The sequence below is a fragment of the Paroedura picta genome, chromosome 17 (assembly GCF_049243985.1).
Source record: "Paroedura picta isolate Pp20150507F chromosome 17, Ppicta_v3.0, whole genome shotgun sequence".
Taxonomy (NCBI): domain Eukaryota; kingdom Metazoa; phylum Chordata; class Lepidosauria; order Squamata; family Gekkonidae; genus Paroedura; species Paroedura picta.
In genome coordinates this window covers 21,153,695-21,175,868 of record NC_135385.1, presented here as the reverse complement: position 1 = coordinate 21,175,868, position 22,174 = coordinate 21,153,695, and the positions used below count along the sequence as shown (strand labels likewise).

The 22,174-nt window shown below is 49.6% G+C and overlaps 1 protein-coding gene and 1 long non-coding RNA gene across 3 annotated transcripts in view; one reads left to right on the top strand and one right to left on the bottom strand.

Moving 5' to 3' along the window:
- The window catches only part of LOC143827538 (uncharacterized), a 28,035-nt gene that overhangs the window by 3,027 nt on the left and 2,834 nt on the right, over positions 1 to 22,174 (bottom strand). For both annotated transcript variants that reach the window (XR_013227345.1, XR_013227344.1), the window contains exon 3: positions 1,623 to 1,709. This is a non-coding gene — a long non-coding RNA (uncharacterized LOC143827538). The remainder of the gene's footprint in view (positions 1 to 1,622; positions 1,710 to 22,174) is intronic.
- Positions 157 to 18,824, top strand: IQCE (IQ motif containing E). Its single transcript, XM_077317148.1, has 21 exons — positions 157 to 514; positions 2,833 to 2,880; positions 3,131 to 3,173; positions 3,697 to 3,837; positions 4,109 to 4,243; positions 4,671 to 4,741; positions 5,024 to 5,137; positions 5,902 to 5,952; positions 6,430 to 6,500; positions 7,103 to 7,175; positions 7,833 to 7,882; positions 9,652 to 9,803; positions 10,055 to 10,110; positions 10,197 to 10,399; positions 10,991 to 11,093; positions 11,389 to 11,553; positions 12,204 to 12,227; positions 12,915 to 13,016; positions 14,005 to 14,132; positions 14,525 to 14,646; positions 16,373 to 18,824. Exons 1-21 carry the CDS (start codon positions 338 to 340, stop codon positions 16,534 to 16,536), a joined length of 2,193 nt encoding a protein of 730 aa, XP_077173263.1. The 5' UTR covers positions 157 to 337; the 3' UTR covers positions 16,537 to 18,824.

The following is a 22,174-nucleotide window of genomic DNA, read 5'->3' as shown; positions in this document are numbered from 1 at the left end:
GAAAAAATAGTCATACCCCCAAATATCATTATTCATTATTATATACGTCTAAAATTACTTAAGCCGCATTAGTCTGATTTTCTCCTAATCTTTCCATGAGGAAGATGACTTTAGCAACATAAAAGGCGAAACGTCATTCTGGAACACAAACCTGTCCCGCGGCAACTTCCGGGCATGCGCAGATCGAGGCGCGCCCGCAAGTCCTGGCAAGGCGGCGTTCTCCTTGGGCGTCACTTCCGCCCTGTTAGCTCCCGGAAGTTGTGGCTTCGGCCGAGATAGCCGCGCCCCTGCGCGTCCATCCGGGCCCTCGGCGCCTTGTTACCGCGAGCCGGTTGCCATGGGATCCCAGACGCGGAAGCGGCGCCGCGGAGAGAGGCGGCCTGGGGCGGAGCGCGGCCTACCTCGCCTGGGCTGCGCGGGCGGAGATGGTGGCGCGTCCCCCGGCCTGGCTGGCGGAGTGGAGCGTGCGGCCATGTCTCGGGGGCCCGGCGAGGACGAGCGGGAGGTGGAGCTGGTGAGGGCCGGCCGGGGTTGGGGCGGGGAGGGCCGCCTGTCTCCCACCTTCCTGGGCCCGTTTCGTGGGCCTCCCTCGCCTGTTCTGTCCGCACAACAGCCCTGCGAGGTAGGCAGGCCAGGCTGCCGCAGCTGCTGTGTCTCCCTAGCCCAAGGTGTGTGTGGGAGGAGGCTCCAGCTGCTATTCAGTCTGCAAAGCCCTCTGGCTCGAATGTTACCTTCCCGCCTGGCCTACTTTGCAGGGTTATGGAGAGGATAGAAGGAGGTGTTTCGGCCAACTCTTCCCTTTTGAGTGCCTTGCAGGAAGGAGGGCTGCAAACGAGAGAGGGGATCTTATCTTGGGGTCTTGTTTTATGGGGGGGGGGTAAGATTCTCTGGCTGTGAATTTTTTTTCCTGATATCTGTTCTGCACATAGTTTAAATGCATTGCTGTGGGTCCTGTGCTCTGCTGCTACCAGGATCCTGCCCTCCTCCAAGTGACAGCCTTTCAAATTGTCAAAGAACCCTGAACCCATTCATGAACTGTTCCTCCAAATCAAGCATGTTTACATTTAACCCCCTGGTTATCCATCCTTCCCACTACCTGAAACTCAGTGGAAAGTTCTGCTCTAATATTGCTATAATGTGAGTGAGCAGCCATCATGTGAATAAACCATTACTGCATACTAAAAATATGCATGCCTTTACGACACTGAAAGGACATCTGATGACTTAATCTATAAGGAAGAGGTACCGTGGAATATACTAGCCAATGCTTTATAAAACTACATCCATTTAAAAGGCTTAAGACTTAATACAAGCTGTATCCTCCATGAGCCCAGGGATACCAACTCAAATCCTCTGGACCGACTTTCCAGTTCCCAGATCCAAAATGGGCTTGGCTGAACCAAGCTATGCAAGGCCTTAGGGGGCCTACAGAAGACTTCTGTAAATGGAAACCTCGATCCAAAATTGTGGCACGAGCAGGCCTGCTTGTGACACACTGGTGGCCATGGTTTCTATTTCATTTAAGTTGGCCACAATAGAGGAGGGGGGATACCTGGGAGAGTCTGCCTATTGGAAATTCACATATCCACTGATTTACCTTCTGTATTAATATATCTGCTTACCAGCTACGGGGTCTTCCATGCTTTGCAGTCTGTTCATCAGCGCAGGAGGGCAAATTGGACGGGGACGATGTGGTCGGAGATCAGATTCTAAAAAGATAGCCAAAAAAGATATAAATAACTCTGTCAGTATGCTGCAAAGTAAATGTGGCTTCAGGAAATTAAAAGCGCTGCGGAGGGTCATGAGGGACAGAGGTGCCCAGATGCACTGAGCCGAACGAGACATGTGCTTTCATCATGCTCCCCCCCCCCCCCGCCATTTTCTCCGTCATCCTGCCTTTCCCACTGAGCAAGATCTAGATCTAACTGAAGGGCAGGGCTGGTGCTCCTAAGGAGTGCGAAGGCAGCTGCGGAAATGAGCAGCGGGGGCCCTTCTTTCAAGGGTAACTAATCTGCAAAACAATAAAAGCATCTTCAAGCCACTATCTTTTAAAAAGGAAATTAAAGTCCTCCCAATGTTCTTTCTTGCCAGTATCAGGTGGGGGGGGGGAGTTGTCTACCTCACTCACACACATCTCTTACATCACGGTGCGGCATTTCAGTTTGGGGAACTATGTTCCGTGAGTCTGCTGATCCTTCTGGATCTGGCCCTCTCCGAAAGTCTTGGCAGCTGTATTTTTTTTAAGTTCGTTGCTCTCCGGATTTCCAAGAAAAGTCTAGAAATGTGTGTGCTGATATTTGTGTATGGCCAGCAGAATGTGGCTAGATAAATTAGAGGGTCACAATGGGGTCTGTTAACTCTGGCAGGGGTATTTAAAGTTTTCCTTTGGGGCCAGGGCCGTGGCTCAGTGGTAGAGCGCTGTGAACTGGTTCTTGGGACGGCGTATCGGAGAGCAAAACAGGGTTGAATCCAGAGTGCATTTTCCATTGGTGGAATGGAGTTTTCCTGCTGACCTGCCCTGAGTCCAACCCTCCCTTTGCTGTTGGCTTCATTGGAGAGCCCCAAGAATTCCCAGGAACAGAGTTCATGTTTAACCAAATAGCTCCTGCCCCAATATATCCATTCATCTTCCAGGGGCAAACACAACTGACAATGCTTTGTGCACCTAGCTCACACCTTCCCCAAACAGCCTGCTGAAACCTTCCTGAAACCTTTTCACCTTGCCTCTGTTGCAGCCTGACTGCTGAGCTTGGCTCTGACCATCTTCCTAAATTTGTTGTGGACTGGAGCGTTTGGGTACTTAACGACACTGCGCTCATGTTTATTCCACAGGTAGAAGACAGCCTTTCCGCAATCACCTGTGAATCAGATCCCGAAACGGTGAGTTAGGCCAGTAGTCTGGGCTTGAATTGCATGTATTTATTTACTTGGTTTAGACCAGGTCTTTTTGCCTCTAAGAATGTGGTGTCTTCCTTACACCTACTGAGAAAATAATTAGAGCTCCACCGACATAAATGTGACTGCCACAAAGCATAGTTAGAAAAGCGAATCCTGCTTGCTAGCTATGGAGTGAAAATGGTCCCAAACCTGTCTTGGCAGATTTCAATACCCAAATGCCTTTTCTTTTCAGAAGCCCAAGAGGAAAGCTTCTCGCAAGCCTCCGAAATCCCCAAGTAAGCCCCAGTGGAATGGGGGTGGGGCCTTTACCATGTAGGGTCACAAGAGCCCATGTCGGGGTGCCTGTGGCCCATAAACAGGGTGGCTTTTCTCAGATGGGATTGTTCTCTTCCGTGCGTCAGCAGCCCTGACAGGTGAATTGGAAGGGGGGAGCTCTAAAAGAACCCCCAAACAGTGTGTCCAATTTCTGCCCCAATATTGACGCATGTTGGTAGCATTACCAACATTGGCTGAGGCCCCATATTGCTTGTTTGCTTACCTGAGATAGATAAATACAAATCTCTGTTTTTATTCTGAGCGTCAATATTTTGAAAGGAGCTTGTCTTGGCGACATGGCAACAGTTTTCAGCCTCTTGTATGCTCGGCAGGTTGTCACTTAGCATACATTTTTGGGAGCAATCTCTTTGCTTTTCCAAGAACAGCAGGGAAAGAGGCGTGACCCAGGCAGAGCGCTGGAAGCCCGTTTCTTTTTTTCTTTTAAAAATAAAAACCACGTGCCATTTTCTTTCCCTGCCCTAGAATCTCCTTACTCCTCTAGCAACATTCTCCACCCTAAAAAGCCGTCGTTCTTGAGATCCCTCAAGGGGGCGGACGGCAAGCGTTTCGACATCTCCTCGGGGAAAGCGTCGAGGCAGCTGTGGCGAGCGTCTTTCAGACAAGGTACCCATCCATCAAACCACTTCCTCTTGCAAAGGCCTAGCCCCCTGTGTGGGAAAGGGACTTCCTGCTCAATGCAGGGAGCATGAGAGGACCTGATCCATGTGGCACACACAGCATCTTACAGTGGCCGGAGCACGGATTCGAGCAGGATAAGCATCACGGCCCCATCCTCACGGCCCTGATCTTCTCTAGTCATCTTTGTTCAGTTCCTTCTGTTAGTCTTGCCCCCTTTTTCAACAGTGGCTCTCCCCCCCTCCCCCAATTTTAATAGATGCGTGGGTCGGCCAGGCAAAGTCAGACCTCGACGTGGGCCTTGCGTGGTCCACTCTCTCCGATGGTACGCCGGAATATCTGAAGGAAGCTCTGGGCATGAAGAAGCCAAAACACGCTCGTTTTGCCACCAATGGTGAGTCCGGCAGCAGCGATTGTGGTCCAGCCTGCCAAATTGTTTTCCGTTTGTCACAGGAACACGAGCACCATGCTTTCCGGGGAGATGCGACTGAGCTCTTCAAACTCTCCCCCCCCCCTCCCCAAGCTGGGATGGAGTGGATTGAAAATGTAGACATTGGTATTTGGAGGGGTTGCCCAGTCTGTCTGCATGCCTGTTACGTAAACTGGGTTACGTATTTTATATTATTAGATGCTTCCTGTGCATAACTCTGCCATATATGATAAATAATGGCTATCAGAAACCCATGTATTATTTTAATCTCTTCAGCGGTGCATCAAGCAGACTCCTCTCCTTGGTGTCCTCTTGAGACTGCGTTCACAGCTCTGTGATTTTGGTAGCTGCCTTTTGCAACACGTCCCTTGCTGTGTCTTGTCTTTTCCAGGCTACATTCCAGGCACTCCAAGTTACAAAGAGAAGGAAGATATGTATGATGAGATAATTCATTTAAAGAAGGTACGTGGGATCCAGTTTGCTGTGTGCAGAATTGCATTCACGGAGTTCGTGCAAACAGCTCTGGAGGGTCCATTGAACCGTTGTGCTTCACCGTGAGAAACGAACACACAAATGTGCTCGTGTGATGAGGAAGGGGAATCTTATCGCCCTCCTCCATTACCTTGACCCCCCCCATCCTACATGGCTGTTTGTTTGTGTGGGATGACTAGGGAAAGGTCCGTGAGCGTTTGGCGCTTTCTGCGGATAGGCTTCCGGCTAACCGCTCTTCCTTTCTTTCCGTAGGAAATACAGGCTCAGAAATGCGAAGCGGATCGCATGAAGACGAAGCTGCGGCGATTGGAAGAGGAGAATAACCGGAAAGACAGACAGCTGGAGCAGCTGCTGGATCCCTCCCGGGTGAGTTCTGCAGTCGGCGGCAGAGCCAAGAGAGCTGCGTTCGAATCCAGTCTTCCAGCTACTCCTCGTTCCACTCAGGAAGGGCTTGCAGGGTAGCATACTGGCTTTGAAACCCGGGCATCGTTTTGGTAGGCAGACCAGGAGGCAGGAAGTATTCAGTCTCCAGTTTTCTGCGAGGGAGAGGGGTTGCCCAGCAAGGATCATTAATCACCTGAGTCAGCGCAGGTGCAGGACTGCATGCTTCGTGCCTCTGACCACAAAATCCGCTCCAGACCACAAAGACGGGTTGGTGGGAAGTTCCATCAAGTTGCTGCCAACTAGCATCACGCCTGAAGGGTTTCCATGGCAAGATACGTTGCTTGCCTCTGCCCAGGACTTCCTTACTGGTTTCCCATCCAAGGAGGCGTTTTTTAAAAAACCAGTAACCATTGCTGCAATCCAGTAAGAAGCACACTTCTTATCTTAGGTGGGTCGCAGTGTTGATCGGAAGCAGCAGGACAAAGTTTGAGTCTGGTGACTCCTTTTAGACAAACCAAGTTTAATTCTGGGTATAAGACTTTGTTCTTAAAAGACATTAAAACACGCCTCCTCAAGCCTTGCATATGAGTAGAGAGGGTGTATCAAGATGCATGCCTGCAATCAAAAGCTTATACCCAAAATTAAACTCTGCTGTAAGCTACTGACTAGGGTCCTTGTTGGCATTTCTTTTCCAGGAAGTACTTCATAAATGGTAAATATCAGTCACTTTTGCCTTACTTTAACAGGGCTCTGAGTTTGTCGGGGTACGGACAGACCCGAGAAGCGACGGCGGCTGGGTAAATAGCGCCTTTTCACTCTTTCTTGGTGGCTTCCGTTTTGTGGCGGGATCAGACCACGGTCGATTCATAGGGTTGACCGCGTCTGCAAACCCCAGAGATAAGACACAGCGAGAAAAGACTAATAAGGAGCTATTCGCCAATTGCCCAGTGTTCACACTTTATTGTGGCCGTGTTTGCCACCATGTTCTTCTTGATAATCAGAGCTCCAATTTCAGATAAAACATATACATCAGTGTGTAAAAATATATGTATACACACACATTCAGACACACACACACACACACAGCAGAAGGTCCAGATCGTATTTCCCTTGGGCCCCGTAGAATAAGGAAAGCTTAAATGTTTTTGAAAAACCAGGAGGCCACAGATGGTAACGGCCCATATAGGGAGGCCCGGGGGCCACCACCAGCCTCATGTCCCCAAGAGAAGGCTTGTATGTGGGAGAGGCAAACTGTGTTCCTTTCTCTGGCTTAGGTGATCAACAGCTTGAAGCAGAAGGTTCTCAAGCTGGAGCAGCAATGCAAGGAGAAAGACAACACCATCAAGTAAGGCTGCATTGCTGGGACAAGGGAGGAGGAGATCCCAGATCCCTGTCTCCACCCACACATACACACTCCTCAGGGATCCACAGACTGGCTCCAAAGAATTCAGCATGGAAGAAGTGGTGTTGGTTTTATACCCTGCTTTTTCACTCCCCAAAAGAGTCTCAAAGCAGCTTTCAAATACCTTTCCTCTTCCCACGACAGACGCCCTGTGGGGTAGGTAAGGCAAATAGAGCTCTAAGAGAACTGCGACTAGCCCAAGGTCACCCCACCAGCGGCTTGTGGGGGAGGAGTGGGGAATCGAACCCGGCTGACCAGATTAGAGGCTGCTGCTATTAACCATTCCACCAAGCAGGCTCTAAAGAACACAGAGAGTTTGCCACACCGAACTGCATGTCCCCAGTTGACGTTTCTGCATAATAGTGCTATAACTATTTGTGTTATGAGCAAAAGCCCCCACACTGCTCATGGCCTTACTGTTGTGAGACGAGGCGGTAGAGGAAGGGGAAAATAATCCAGTCTTGATTTTGATCCATGTTTGTGTCTAATGTCTGGGTCGTTACCAGGTTTATTGTGTTTGTTTTACCTTCTTTTTTGTTGCAAAGCAAACTCCAGACGGATATCAGGACCACAAACGCGGAAGAGATGCGGATTTCTCTGGAGACCTGCTATGATGAAGTACGTCATGGTTCGTGCTGAAATGGGAAGGATGTAGCTATTTCTTTCTTTTTTTTTAATGTCGAGAGAAGTCTGGAACGACTTAAGATTTCTGGAGTTCACTTGGGCGCGCTGGAGTATAAACCACGAGCTTTCTCCTTTAGGGGATGGCGGGTCCAATCTATGCCTAGAAAGCCCCTGGCTCCATTCAACAGGAATTGCTCGGATCCAACTAGGACAGTGTCTCGGAAACAGAATCCATCTATAAATTAGTCCCAGCTCTCTCAGACCGACACATGCGGTTACTTTGCATAATTTATTCTGCTCTTCCATGATGCGAGGAAGGGGCAGCGAGCCAGGCCGCGTACCGACATCTAGCGCTCAAGCTTTCTCTCTCTGGCTTTGGAAATGTTATTGAGCATTGCCAGCATGCTTTCGCGCTCACCATCCAGGCCATCGGAGCTGGGAGCTGAATTTATAGAGGGAGGCCAGGCCGAGAGTTTTTGCCGGGCCCCAGGTCATCCGGTGAGCTTCCATGGTACCCAGGATCCTAAGCCTGCCACTCTATCCACTCCACCATCCTGGCTCTCCTTCCCTAGGTCCCATTTGTTAGTGCCAGTTCCCTAGATCGTCCCTTGGTCTTTCCTCTCCCACCTCCTGCCTTCGTGTCCTTTACAGATCCAGCGACTGCAGGCCCTGCTGGCGAAAGCGAAGTCCACGGAACGGAAGTACGTGTATTTCCTCATGGCCGTGTGCACGTGTCTAAGTTTTTGGGGTCTCCTATATGCACTTCATTAGCCAGACGGTTTTTAAGAGTATAAAAATGGCGTTCCTTTGGAAGTGTTGGGGATTTATTTATTGTTGTTGCGGAGGAGACTCAGAGGTAGGAGGAGGAGTTGCCTCTCCTTATCGGGAAACTCCCATAGAGGAAGGGTTCTCTGGAAAGAACCTGCTAAAGGCTACTGCTGCTTGGGGATCCCCGGAGAGCATCTAGACTGTGGAATGGCAGTGCTTTCTGAAAGGCTGTGCCTCCCCCCCCATATAAAACCTCAGTCTCCAGTCTGCTTGGCAAAGCTCAAATGCAGTACGCACCCGACTTCTTCTCTGCTCTCGCCCTCGTTGCAGTCCAGACATGTGTGCTTCTGCCTTCACGTCACCCACACCCCACATTTCTCCAGAACTGCGGCCAGAGCAGGCCTGCCTGCACGGTTCACTGTATTTGCCATAGCCAGACAGAAAAGGGAAGGTGGCCTATAGGATGGCCCTGGGGTGGGAAGGGCTCCAGGGAGGTCATGTTCAGCCACACTGGCATGCACGGGTGAAGGAGCCTAGTAGTTTCTGGTTGACGAGGAAGAGCAGAGTCTGCCGTTTCAGAGGTTGGTGGCAGGAGGTTCCGTCAAGTCACACCTTGGCTATTGCCTGGCTCCACAGCACAACCCTGGTATTCCTTGCAGGTCTCTCGTCCAAATACTGGTAGCCAAGGGTGACCCTGCTTAGCTGATGAGAGCAGGCTAGCCTGGCCTGTCCAGGTCAGCGCTGCAGTCCCACATGTAACGAATTAATTTCCTAAGAAAAGAACACAGCCCTGAGAAGGGCTGCTTAATGCAGATACGTCTCTACAGCCAGAATCTGTTTTGAAAGTGGAATTCCCTCCCTCCTCCTCTAATACTTCAGCGGCTGCTTAGTGGCACTGTTTTTGTAGCATGGGAACTCGGCTGGCGGTGTGGTGAGGGGTTGGGGAGAGCCGTCCAGGTGGGGAATGACTTGTAGTCAAGCTTGCTGCTTTGGGGGGACGGGGGAAGGCTTAACTCTCCAAGTTGCTCAGCTAGAGATCAGGTGGCAGAGTCAGAGAAGGAAGAGAGCCTCGGAAGCGCTCAGGAAGAAGATGGGGGGGAATGCGCTGTGAGAGGAAGGCTGGCGAACTCTGGAGCTGAAGGTAGTGTTCTTTACATGGCAAGCAAGGTCAACTCAGCTTCCTCATTCTTGCAACCTGCAAATAGTGAGTCAGCCATACACATCTCAGGATGGGGCGTTCTGGGCTGCAAATCACAAAGCTAACGCCCAGGTCCTAGAGAGGCAACGTGCAGGCCTCTGCCCTTCCAGTGGGGCTCAATGAGGCTGCGATCCCGAGCACAGTTGTCTGCCCCTTTGGGGGGTGTGGACGTGTTGTCAGGTGCAGTCATGACTAGGCTTTCTGCCTTGCCCCAGAGCTGTGTCTCCTTTGCCAGCTTTCATGCCAGATGGTTTCCAAGGCATTTCTTCCGTACATTCCCATCTTTCCTTGCTTTTCTGGGGCAAGCAGGTTGAGGACTGTACGTTAACCCATTTTAGCAGTATTCCAAATGTGCTGGCAGGGGCTCATAGTGATTGTAGTCCATGGACATCTGGAGAGTCACGGCTAGGCCTCCCCCATCCTGGGTTACCATTTTCAGTCTTGGCTGCCGCTGTTTCCCCCCACCTCACCTCACTGTTTCCCCCCACCATTTCCCAAGCGCAGGTCTCCTCCCGAGAGCAGACACCAGAAGGTGCTCAGCGCTGCTGTCCTGCAGTTATCCAGGAGTGTCAAAGAACTGCAAGAGGAGAACCGGAGCCTCAAAGTGGACTTGCAGCAGGTGCTGAGAAGCTCCCCGGCCTCCAATAAATCAAAGAGTAAGTCTGGATCCTCAGGAAGTCTTGGCTTCCGTACGTGGGTGGAACCGTGTGTGATAAAACCATCTGAAGCACCCCTGGCCAAGCAGAGGGCATCATAAAGGTGGGGGCTACCACCGAGAAAGTCCTGCCATCTCCCTGGGTCGGGGCTCGGAGAGGAGGGCTGGCGGGACTGCAGGTGCTTGCTAGACAGTGAATATTTTCTTTCAGGGATTTTTTGGAATTTGGGGGTTTTGTCGGCTTTCCCTTAGATTACGCCGAGTGGAGCAAGCAGAGGCTGGTGCGGCAGATTTCAAAGCTGGAAAAAGTAAGTCACGGGAGCCGGCAGGTCATCTGGTTCACAGGAGAAGAACGGAGAGGAGGAACGTTCTCTCTTTCCCTTCCGGCTTGTAGAGAGTAGCCGAGATGGAGAACATTCAGATGCAGCTCTCAGAGACCAGCACGGTGCTGTCTTTCGCCTCACCCACTCCTACCCACTTGGATCAGCTGGTTGCTAAGGAGCCGGACCCCCTGGGCGAGTGCAGCCACACCTGCAGGCTGGCGAAGAAGCTGCAAGGCCAGCGGGTCGTCCTCCGGAATCAGCTGGCGGCTAAAGAGTTAAGTCCAGGGGCCACCTGAACAAAGAAGCCCGCCCTCTCTCCTGCAACCTGGCAGTAGAGGGGCAATCTCAAAATCCTTTAGCATAGTTGCAAAGCAGGGGAAGGGTTTCTTTAACTTTAAAAATTCCAAGGGTTTCTTTAACTTTAAAAATGAAACTAGGATGGGATGTTCCATAGGCCATTTTGTAGGATTAGGGTTGTAGAACCCACCAGAAGCCTGAAAACAGGGCTGTGCATTAACATGACACATCAAACGATGTAAAATCCCAGTCAGACCTGAGTCTCAGCAAGCTGAACCCAATCACAAAAAAAACAGTCCCAAAGAATTTATCAGAGTAACGTTGTGGATCACTGAGTACAGGTTGTGTTTGTTGCCTGCGTAGAAAAGTCCTCTCGAATCATTCAAATTTGCGTCACTTGCTGAAAGCTGGGATCTAAAGAAATATTTTAAAAAATTGGTGCTGAAGGAAACATTTGTCTCCCTCAAGCTATGGCTGTGGGGCCAACCCTGAGAGACTGTCCTGAAGGCTTTGGGGTTCCCGCAAGAAAAGTCTCAAGGCAACTGATGCATTTTGTTGTCTTTGGCAGGGAAGAAATCCAGAAGCTGAAAGAGAAGATGAGTGAACTGGAGGCAAAGCAAAGAGCGACCTTTGGACGAGACGGGCTCGATACCATCCGGCCTCCCACTCAGGTACAGGGCTCAGATTGCTAGCAATAGGCTCTTCAGGAGCGGCATGAGAAGGATATTTTGAGCTGCAGTGAGAAGAGACAGTGCCAGAAAGTCCCTCTGTATCGACAGAAATTAGTTTTTATAGTCTGGAATAACCATGTTGGCACCAGTGTGCTCTTGTCGTAGCCGGTGTTCTCTATTCCTAACCTGCCTTTGCGCAAGGAGGTGACAGTTTCTTCCATCTTTAATTGCTGGGTGGCAGGTTTCATATTTTGGTTTTGTTTCCTATTTCCTATTTCCTATTTCTGTTTTTAAGAGCCCACCGGAATCACCCACCAGCAGGCACCAATCCCACCCATCCGGTGTGCCACAGTCAAGGAGTTCGCACTCGAGGCACTCAACACCACATTCTCCCACGCTCCACAGGAAAGAGCAAGCAGCTCGAGTCATCCAAAGGCGGTGGAAGGCATACCGAGCCAAGGTGGTGCTCTTTCAACATGTGGGGACTTGCTTTGGGAGTTGGGAGAGGCTGGTGCGGATCACAGGTCTTGCGAGGAGAAAGGGAGTGAAATTCCCTTTCACAGCAGCATTTGGGGAATCCCCCCCACCCCCCCACCACACACACACACACTTTCAAGCCAGACTTCACAATCATAAGGACTATAAACCTTTTTTTTTTTTTTTAAGAAGCATCCAATACATATTTTTACATATGTTTTGTGCGGTTGTAGAATGGCTGAATTCCCCCAGCCTCACGTGAATCTGGTATAAACAAACTCTTCAAACCTTAGGTGGCCATGAGCAAACCATTCTTTTTCTCTCATTCTTTGCTTCCCGTTGGCACTGCAAGGACTACTGTCATTGCCTACCTTACAGGGGTGTTGCAAGGATTACTGAGAAAATGCATGTGAACCTTCAAAGCACACTGTATGTAATGGAAAATTGGGTTGTGCAGTTAGAACTGTGAATGCAGCCTGTGGAAGAAAGGCTGCAGAACAGGGTTCCCCAACCTTTTCGAGCCTGTGAGCACCTTTGGGATTCTAAGAACTGGCAATGAGAAAGAAGGAAGATGAGCTGGGTCTGTTCAAAAGGCAGAAGCCTTTATTTTAATTTGCCGTTTCTCTCTTTCAGATGGAAGAGATTGAGCTGGAAAAGGTGAGTATGTCGAACTTGGGTGCACAGCGAACGGGGTGATCTTTGAGGACAGTATGTCTGTTTGTAAGCCAGGCAATCTTCTTTAATCATCAAGGGCCACAGAATCGCAGGTGATGGCTGAATTTGGGCCCTGTCTGAAACTGGATTCTCTGGACATGTATTATTAGCTTCTTTTGCACTTCATTGCCCAGCTGGTGACATTTTAGGGGTCTGGAGTCTCTGCATCCAGGTTGAAGAGGAAAGACGCCAGATTTCTTTTTGCATAGTGTTCTAGTTCTATTCTGGCAAAATGTGGTCTCTCTCATCACGGAGAGGAGCACAAGAGCTATCCAGCCAAGATCCAGAGGCTTCCTTATGACTGAATCTACCCTCCGACATCTCTCAAATCACACCTGGCAATGCCTGTTGGGTAGATCCTTGCCATAGCTGCATCATATTCAGTTGTATTGGTTTGACTGCAGCTATCCATTCCCTGTTCCATTTCTACTGTGTGGGGGTCAAAAGTTAGCAGATCTCTTACTAATTCCAAGCCCCGAAAATCAGCCATTATCCTGACCACTCAATTGGCAGGGAGAGGTTTTCTTGGACCAGGGAGAATCACTCTGTGTTGGGGTCTGTTCCTCTCCTCTCCTTTAATTTGCAGCCATCATCTTTCAAAGGCGCTAACCCCCGTTTGCCTTCTGTTAGGTGGCTGTGGCACTCCAATCCGCTTTCAGGGCACACTCAGTTCGGCAGAAACTATTAGCCGGCAATGTACAAGGTTGGAATTCTCCCAGCGCTGGGAACAAGGTATGTGTGACCAATGACCAGCTGTCTTCATTGTAGGACAAGCTAGCATTAAGTCGGAGCTTTTCCCTGGCCCCTGTTGGTACTTTAACTAGGCTCTTCTGAGCCGTATCTTCTGAAAGGCTTATAATCTTATAAGAGGCATCTCCTACCAGACCTTGCCTCTTCCAAGATGGCCACATCCCATGCAGGATACATCTAAAAACAGCAAACTGTACTTTCTTTCTGCAAAACCCCCGTTCAGGCATACGTGGATTTACTCAACGCACTTTATTTATTGGAACTCAAGTCTGTTTATTCCTCCTAAACTTTTCTTTAATCAGGAACAGGACTTAGGCTGAATATTTTCACCCTGATCCTTCCCTTTCCTGTGTCTGGAACAGTTTTTAAATGTGATCAGTGGAATTCTTACTCTGCCGTGGCCGCTAGCTGGGTGACCTTGGGCCAGTCTCGGTCTAACATACCTTGCAGGATGGTTGTGAGGGTAGAATGAAGAAGAAGGGAATGGTGCAAACTTTTTTGGGTCCCCATTGGGGGGAAAGGCAGGTTACAAATGATATAAGTAAATAAATACATACACTCTAGTAAGTACCACATTCATTCATGTAGCAAGATGAATCCATGAAGCTGCCTTCTGAATCAGACTCTCGATCCACCAAGGTCAATATTGTCTACCCAGACTGGCAGCCGCTCTCCAGGGTCTCAAGCCGAGGCCTTTCACATAACCTGCTGCCCCACCCTTTTCAGCTGGAGATGTCAGGGATTGAACCTGGGACCTTCTGCATTCCAGGCAGAGGCTCTTCCACTGAGCCCTGGTCCTCACGGGACTCTGGTCGCATCCTCAGAGGCTCCAGCTCAAAAGCACACTGCTGCGTCCTGTCACTGGGGTGGGCATGCTTTGAGTGGAGGATGGAAATGGTCACCAGGACCCTGTCAGGTGCCAACAGCTGCGTCAAAAGCCAAGGCCTCCTTGCTGTGTTTCTCATCCCAGGACTCCAGCTTGTTGGGCGGGCCCCTCTCTTCAAGATCAGCAGCAGGCGGCAAAACAGATCCAGAGGACCTGAGGCTCATCCAGTCTGCTTTCAGGGCTCACAGTGCACGGACACAGCTGGAGGGAAGGTACGTTTGGGACAGGTTGTATTCACCCGACACGATCCTTTCCTCTGGAGACAAAGAGATTTGAACCCGGGGCCTTGTGCATCCACCCATGGCATATAAGAACCAATTCTTCTTCATCCACGAGGCACCATCTACGACTGAGCCCGCAAGCTTGTGGTCCTACCCAAAGCTTTTCCTCTCCAGAATCTGTGGGCAACAGAAAACATTTCAGTTCTAATCCCCTGTCCCTTATAATATAACCCCCCAACAGCTTTCGATCCCAATGGGCTTGTCCTTGATTTAGAGTCTCTGACCTCCGGAGCCGTAGATCATATTCTGTGTGTCTCTGACTTTGGTCTCCGCGGTTGGTTGCTTTGTGGCCCCAGCCATTTATTGTTCTTTGCCTTTTGCAGTCACCCAGCGTCCGGCCCAGTGAGCGAGGAGGAGGTACGCCCGGATGCCCAGCCTGGGGAGAGAAAGCCGGTCTGGTCAGCGTTCAAGCGTTCGCCTTTAGTTTTCACCGCCACGAGTTCTGGTAAGTCTCATTTAGCTTCATGGTCGATCCCACCACTCCATCAGCTTCTCTCGGCCCTTTTTCTTCCAGGGGAGCAGCTGCATCATCGATTCCCAATGGTTATCGCTCTCCTGTGTCGGTGGCCACTCCATTGCATTGATTTTCGTGCGGCGGGCCACAGAGCAGGTGTCAATTGCTGTGTCCTTCACAGGGGCTGCTGCGAAGGCTAATAGCTATCATCATTTAACTGCTCCACCAGAGGCTATCGGTCCAAGATGCCACTCAAGCATCAAGGGTCAGCCCTTTGGGGGAGGGGAAATAGAGAAGTTCGTCTGCCTCACAAAATCCATCAGCTGCTCCTTTCCATTCATGCTCTGAGCAAGCTCCTATCCTGTCATAAACCCGGAAGAGAGAACGAGCGTGTATGTTGTTGTCCGCTTGCAATGTTTTGCGAGGCCAGTGGATCAAATGAGCGGCCGTTTCGGGCATTTACTGGTCAGTCTTGGGAGCTACCCAAAGGTCTTCAGTAAATTATGGCGTTTCAGATATTGACAAATTATGTCCTTTTTAAAGAACGGTTGAATGGCATGAGAATCCCAGTGGGTTTCAGTTCCCCACCACTACCGCTTAGAAGAGGTGCTCTCTGTTCTGGGTGTTCACAGAAAAAAACACGCAGAGAGGTTGTGAACTGTGATACCATGAATAGAAATTTCACCTAAATAAGGTTTAAAAAATACAGCCGCTCTGGCTGTAACTGGGCCTTAACTTTTGCGCAGCCATCGAAATATACCCAGATAAGATAAGATGGTGGTGGTGCTCTCCACCAAAACCGGTCGCCATCTCGCAGAAGGTCCTGAAACTGGAGAGGTGGAGGCGGGGAGACATTTGCAGAAAGCACAAAAGCCGAGCAAAGTGATTGAGCGAGTAATAGGCCAGGACTCCTTCCAGACAGGGAGACTGACCTTGTTAGATCAAAGCAATTTGTTTAGGGAGCCGGACCTCTTAATTATTCTGTCTGCCAGGGGGAAGCCTCCTTTGTTTGCCTTTTTTTCCATGGCAGGGCAGTGTTAATAAATCATGCTCCGAAGGTCTCTCTCTTTCTCAGGAATCAGACATTCACGAGGAACACGCTGCCAGGAGTGGCCTGTGGGTTGTCGCTTTTGTAAGAAGCGTCCTCCCTTCCCCCTTAAACAATAGTCAAGCGAGAATGTTAACTTTGGATGTGATTTTTGAACGCTGTCCTCGGCATGCTGCTTTGCAGGCTTAAATTGACACCAACAGAGTCAGGTTAGAGCAGCAGCTGGAAACGATAAAAGACTTCTACGGGGCTACCAGGAGCCCACCTTGCAGACTGAAAAGGGGAGTAACTTGCAGTGCCGAGGAGGTGGCCGGGCTACAGTTTGCAGGGAACTGTGCAGGGTTACAGGAGGTTGCACACTGATCAATGTTTGCATTGGTCCTGGTAAGTTACTTGTGCTGCAGCGGAGTTCCTCAGCGGCTGTTGCATTCTGGCATGCGACTCTTTGTGACGGCTTCATAATACTCAGCAGGAGCAGGAAAAGGACTTTACCCAGGCAGTGGTTGCTGGGCCTGCACACAGAAGGCAAAAAGAGCCCCTGGTGGCCAAGCCCAAAGAGTGAATGCGAATTATTCCCGACTGCTCGCCATTCCGGAAACTTAATGACCCAGAGAGTATCATCTTTCCTTCCCAGAAGCATTTGTGACTTTTTCTTTGTTTTCCTTTCAGCCACGTCCTCCCCGGGTCGCCTGCAGCCCTCTCCTGTGCTGCTGGAGGATGAGGCTCATTCGGATGACTCTGATGACATCATCACCGTGTCTCCCTCGCCGGGAAAGAAAATGGGGCCCTTGGATTTCGGCAGCTCTCCCTCGGGTTCTCTCTTGCGCTCCTAGCCCTTGGTCTACATGTGCTGCAGGACAAAGGGTTCGAATTGACTGTACCACTTCCAGACTCCAGAGGGGGGATCGCATTTTGGAACGCTCTGTTTCAGCCACAGTTCCTTGCCAGTAGAAGCAGAACTGGAAAGGACCTCCAGGGTCATCTAGTCCATCCCCCTGCACAATCTCGCACCCATCCCCATTCCCCCAGTGATTATGCTCAGAGGAAAGCAAAAAGCCTCCAAGATCCCTGACCAATGGGGCCTGGAGGAAAATTCATTTCTGACCCCAAAGTGGCAATTGGGCATATAAGGAAGCTCCACTCCCTCAGGATTCTACCATCTTCCTCCTCTTGTAGAGTTATTTTTAGCTTGGCCAAACTATTTTTTTCCAGGAAAATGGCAGGGCTGAGATCGGAAGAAGGACAATAGATGTTTAAGGCCTTGTTTGGCAGTGTGGTTTTGAAGGATACCGTCTTGGAAAACTAAGAGGGAACATGATAGAGCTTTATAAAGTTATGCCCTGGGTGGAGAGGGCAAAATACTAGAACTCGAGGGCATTCAGGAAATTCTACTTTACACAACACGTGATTAAAATGTAGGATTTGCTGCCAGAGGATGTAGTGGTGCCCAAAAGCACAGATGGCTCTAAAAGGGAGATTAAACAGATTAATGGGCAGATAGGTACCTCAGTGGCCACTAGCCACTGTGACTAAAGGGAATCTCCATGTTCAGAGGGACTAATTTTCCGAATCCCAGAGCAAGGAAGCAGCCTCAGTGCCCTGTTGTTGGATCTCTAGAATGGGTTGGCCACCATCTGAAATGGGTGGCTGGGCTAGATGGACCACTGGTCTGATCCAGCAGGGCTCTGATGTCATTATTATGCTGGAGGGCCTAGCTATTCCAAAACACGTAACCTTACACCAAGTTAGACCCTCAGTTTGTCTTCTCTGATTAGCAGGTGCTCTCAGGTAGAGGTCCTGAGCCTTTTAATTGGAGATGCCAGGGATGGAACCTGAGACTCCTGCGTGCCAAGCAGAGACCCTCCCATTGAGCCACGGCCCCTCCATTGTAACGTATTTCCCCACGTCTCAAATACAATGGCCAGAATTCTTTCAGTCCTTTGCGGAGGAACTACAAGACCAGCACAGGTTGTGCAGTTTGTGACACTGACAGAGTCCCGTCTGTTTCTCTTAAGGTATCCCTTCCACCCTTGTTAGGACAAAGGGGGCTCCCGAAAAGAGCTGCTGGGAAAAGTTGTTTTGCACCCTAAAACGGAACGAACATGGTCTTGAAAATGCAAAAACGTCATCGATGCCTGAACTTCCCTGGGACTCTCACACTACAGATGCTGAACAACTAAACCTTTCACAGAGTCGGAAAAGCAGATTTCCAGCAAAGGGGGGGGGGAGGAGAAGGCATTTCGTGAGGAAAGGCAGAATATAATGGAATTAACAGCTGTGTCTGGCTTTTGCTACAGAACAGACCGAGGTTTCTGAGTCCTTTAGCTCCTGCCCCCCTCATCAGACTCCCTCTTTTGCTGGAGACACATCTTTGTCTCAAACTCTTGTGGTGGGTTATGATATTTAATAATGGGCACCGAGCAATTTTTAAAAAACTTTTAAATAAAAATACAATATTGTGCTCACTTTTAGCCTGAACCGATTATGTGCATGCCTCAAAGTATTCACTTTGGAAGTTGGCATGGATCTCTCCTTCTCTTCTGCCTCTGAGAATGTACTTGGGAATCGGCTGCAGTCTGCACAGGAAGGATATGTCGCTTTCCCCTCCGTCATTATTGGTGTCTTGACAGCTCATCCTGACCAAGGTGTGAAACAGCCCCTTCAATCACTCATCTTCTCTCCTGACCTGATGGAACCGAAGGCAGAGGGCCTGCTCTCTCCTCATTGATCGCCGATTGATTGTCGTCGTGCCGCTCCCCAGCGAGAGAGCAAAGCCAGGAAGACGCCAGCGGCGTCCTGGGTTCTCGAAACGGAGGTCCAACAAAGGATGCAGACATGAGTCAAGCTAAGCCCCATTTTTCTCAAGCCAGGGAGAGAGCGTGAAATCACATTGCACAACTCTGGAAATGTGCAAGCTAGAAAGGACGCCTTTGTGTGGGTGGCGAATGGAGCAGCTTTGCCATGTCTCCGTTGAAACCCAGTGGGAGGGAAGTCCTTTCCCCTGGCCAGTGTCATCCAAGGTTCCAGCTGTTGAAGCCACCAGGAGGTGGAAGGCAAGGGTGAGACTGGAAGAATAACATCTGGGATAAAGATCTCCCCCCCAATCACAGTCCTTTCTGCTGTTTCTTCCAGTCACGAGGGTTTGCAGAGGTGGCTTGTGGGAGCTGCCCAGGGTGAGGTTGACCCCATCCTGAATCCACCATTTGCTTAATCCAGTTGCTGCTCCAGTCACAGACTGGTGGTTGGGGAGAGAGAGCACTTGGGCATTTTTTAAAATCCAAATCCTTGTAGGATTCGCCTGCCCTGAGCCGTAATTCTGTCCAAGGTGTCCGTGCAGAGAAAGATGGGCCTGCAGGCGTTCCACAGCTCAGAGCCCCACTGTGAGGACCGAGAGAGGAGCAGAGCGTTTCCCCAGCCTTTGGTCCCTGGGGAGCTGCTAGAGGGAAGTATGTGATGGAACCAGATCTTCTTCCTTACAGTAGCAAGTGCTAATAGAGAGTCCATTAGCAAAGTGTTAGGAGTCAGATGAAAGGAAGAGAGGCTGGTGTTGCCTTTCTGTTTGGCAGCCGGATCGTCCCATGAGAGTCGCTGCAGACCTCTCTTCACAGGATGGAGCAAAGCGGTCAGCGAACCTGCTGGCTCCTTGCAGGGCCTCTAGGGCAGAGGGCTGGTTTTATTCCAGGTGGTGCCGGTGGGAAATGCTCTCTCATTGGCTCTCTTGCCAAGGGTATGGACGTCTGTCCCGTTAAACCTGGAAATCGGTAATCTCTGCTTTGTTCTCAGGTGTGGCAGAGAAAGAGCAACTGAGCTATGGCCTCTGTCAGAAGAAGCAGGCTCAATTGTTGCCAGATAGCACCAAATAATCTCCTCATTATTGTTAATCAAGTCAACAGGTTGCAATCAGCAATGTGACTCTTGCAGAGCCTTGCAAAAATTGACTTCCTGGGCCTTCTGCAGTCCCTCAGTGCAGGCTGAGTTCCGTAACGTGCCTCCTCACCTGTTTCATGTTCCAAAGAGGGTGGCATCATGGCATCATACCCCCTACCCTCCCTAAATCCCACCTTCACCAGGCCAACCCCAAAATATCCAGGTGTTTCCCCATCCAGAACTGGAAACTCAAGCAGCAAGGTCCGCTTGATTTGCAAACATCTTACTGGCAACACTTTGAATCATGGCCATTCTTCAGGGTAGGCCAGCTGGATGGACCAGAACTGGCTTGCAGAGGCTCTGAGAGACATTTAGGAGAAACATCTCATTAGATTAATTTTCTCCGTGCTTCTCCCTGCAGGCCTCTGCTTCCTAATTGGGGAGATAAATATTTAAAATGGAGTCCGTGAACTTCCATTCCTCTCCTCCCCCAATTGTGCACAGATAAGCACATTCTAAGTAAATTTATTTTCAGATGGACTTAAAAAAAAATCCACAAGACTAACTGGGGGATAGACCCACGCTAATGTAAATTGATCTAAAGAAGGTGGGGCTGGTTTGGGGGGAGGGAAGCGCCTTTAAAATGATAGACCACAGAAGAGATAATCTGGACATAATTGGTGAGGGATTGTTGGCCATCTGTTTTCATGTGAGCAAAGTTTCCTAAATAGGATCAAGGGGATCCAAGAGATTAGATTCCTCCCCTCCCCTCATTATTGGAATCTCCACTTCCTGCCAGCCAGTGATGACCGTTCCTGTTATTAATTCAATTTTAGCAAATGCCCACCACCAAGGGGGAATGTGTTTACTTATTTAGGCCACCGAGATACACCACCTTCCTGTTTCACAAAAAGCTCGAGATGGCTCACCAAGGGAGAAATATAAACAGGAAAGCATTCATTTAAAACTGTAAAAAAACAACAACACGGGATTTAAAACACAAGGCAAGCACCCAATTTTAAAATATCCCTCTAGTTTTAAAGTCTTAAGATAACTTTTCAAGGCGTGAGCTCTGTGCGTGCATGTGGAAGAAGGCAGTTGTTAAAGTTTCTTTCCCATGGCCTCGGTGGAGGGGGGCTCTGTCCTGAATAAAACACTTGGGGTTATCATTTCCCTGCCTTTAAGGCTTTCCAGTGGTACTTCTAGTGGTACTTCCAGGCAACGTATCCACTGTTACTCCTCTTCTGCACGAAGGGGCCAAAGGTACTAATGAGGCACGCCACGCCCAGTGGTTGATGTCCCCCTGTATCCTCCCACACAACAGGCTCTTAGAAGTGCTGTGATCTGCTTTCTCTTTATACCACCCCTCAAAAACACAGTGGCAGCACAGAGGGGGGGGGAAATCCATTTTGTGGGCTTCTGTTTTGCATCCAGCATCACATTAATCTCTTGCCACAGCTGGCAATTTAAAGCCGCGTCAACCAGCTGCTTGTTTTGCGCACGCCTGTGATCATTCTTAAATTATATATAGGGATTTCATCGATCCATCACAGCGGGATCACCGTCTAAGTTAAAGCGATTCTGTGACAGGTGAGTTTGAATGAATGCTTTGTCCAAGAAGAGATTGGCTCTTCTTGCCTCGTGGAGCTTCTAATGAAGGATGTAAATGCTCTGAAATCATGGACAAGTACAGTGGGCCGAGTGCTGGAAGAAGACCCAACGATCCTGAGTTCACATCCTGGGGGGAGCATAACATTAATTGAGTGGTTTTCTCCACTCAGTCTTCAAACCCAACTGGAGTAACCCCTCTGGGGCTCTCCAGTAATCCTGGGGATACTAGTAGCCCTGGTTGAAAGCGACTACCATAGGTTTTTCAAGGGAATTCAGAGGCGGTTTACTGCTGCCTGCCTAGCAATGCTGGATTTCCTCGGGGTAGTAATCATGGCTGACTCAATTTAACTTCTAAACTCCGGTGAGATCGGACTATTTCGCAGTCCATCTTAAACTCTGAGGTGATCGCTAAGCATAGATTACAACTGCAAATACATTTACACAATGTATCCCCCCGGCTCTGATTAGCCTGCTCAGCCTTGGCATTTATTACTCATTTTGTGGCATAAAGATTGCCTGAAAAGAAAAAAAAGGGAGACAAAAAAAAAAAACCCTTTCTAAAGCTTCCCTCGCTGCCTGGAGGCGATTCTTGCTTGCCTTGGGGGCCAAGCAGGTTGCCGCTTACGGGGCTGGGATGGATGAAATACAAACTACAACATTTTAACTCTGAAAAGGACCATGGAAGATGAATATCTATCATCGCATGATGTCTGCAACAGAAAACATCTGTTGAGAAGCTTCTTTCTTAGGGATTTTGAGATTGGGAAAGAAAAAAGTTTCCCAGTTTCCATTCTAAACGTTTGCATCTGTTTAAATAATCTCGGCACACTTAGCCAGCGCAAACTTATATGGAAGACGTCTTAAAGCTGTGCAAAAGTTGGTGTGAAAGACGGTTCTAGAAAGGGGGTTCCAAATGGGGACACAGAGACGCAGAGCAGTCATGTGGCTTGGCTGGCTGCCATTCCCTAAAACAGTTTAATTAGATTTAAAACT

Excerpts from the sequence above, each read along its gene's own strand:
- IQCE (XM_077317148.1), top strand. The coding sequence starts at position 338 with ATGGGATCCCAGACGCGGAAGCGGCGCCGCGGAGAGAGGCGGCCTGGG. Across the intron at positions 515-2,832 it reads ACGAGCGGGAGGTGGAGCTG|GTAGAAGACAGCCTTTCCGC; the intron begins GTGAGGGCCGGC and ends TTTATTCCACAG. Across the intron at positions 2,881-3,130 it reads GTGAATCAGATCCCGAAACG|AAGCCCAAGAGGAAAGCTTC; the intron begins GTGAGTTAGGCC and ends TTTTCTTTTCAG.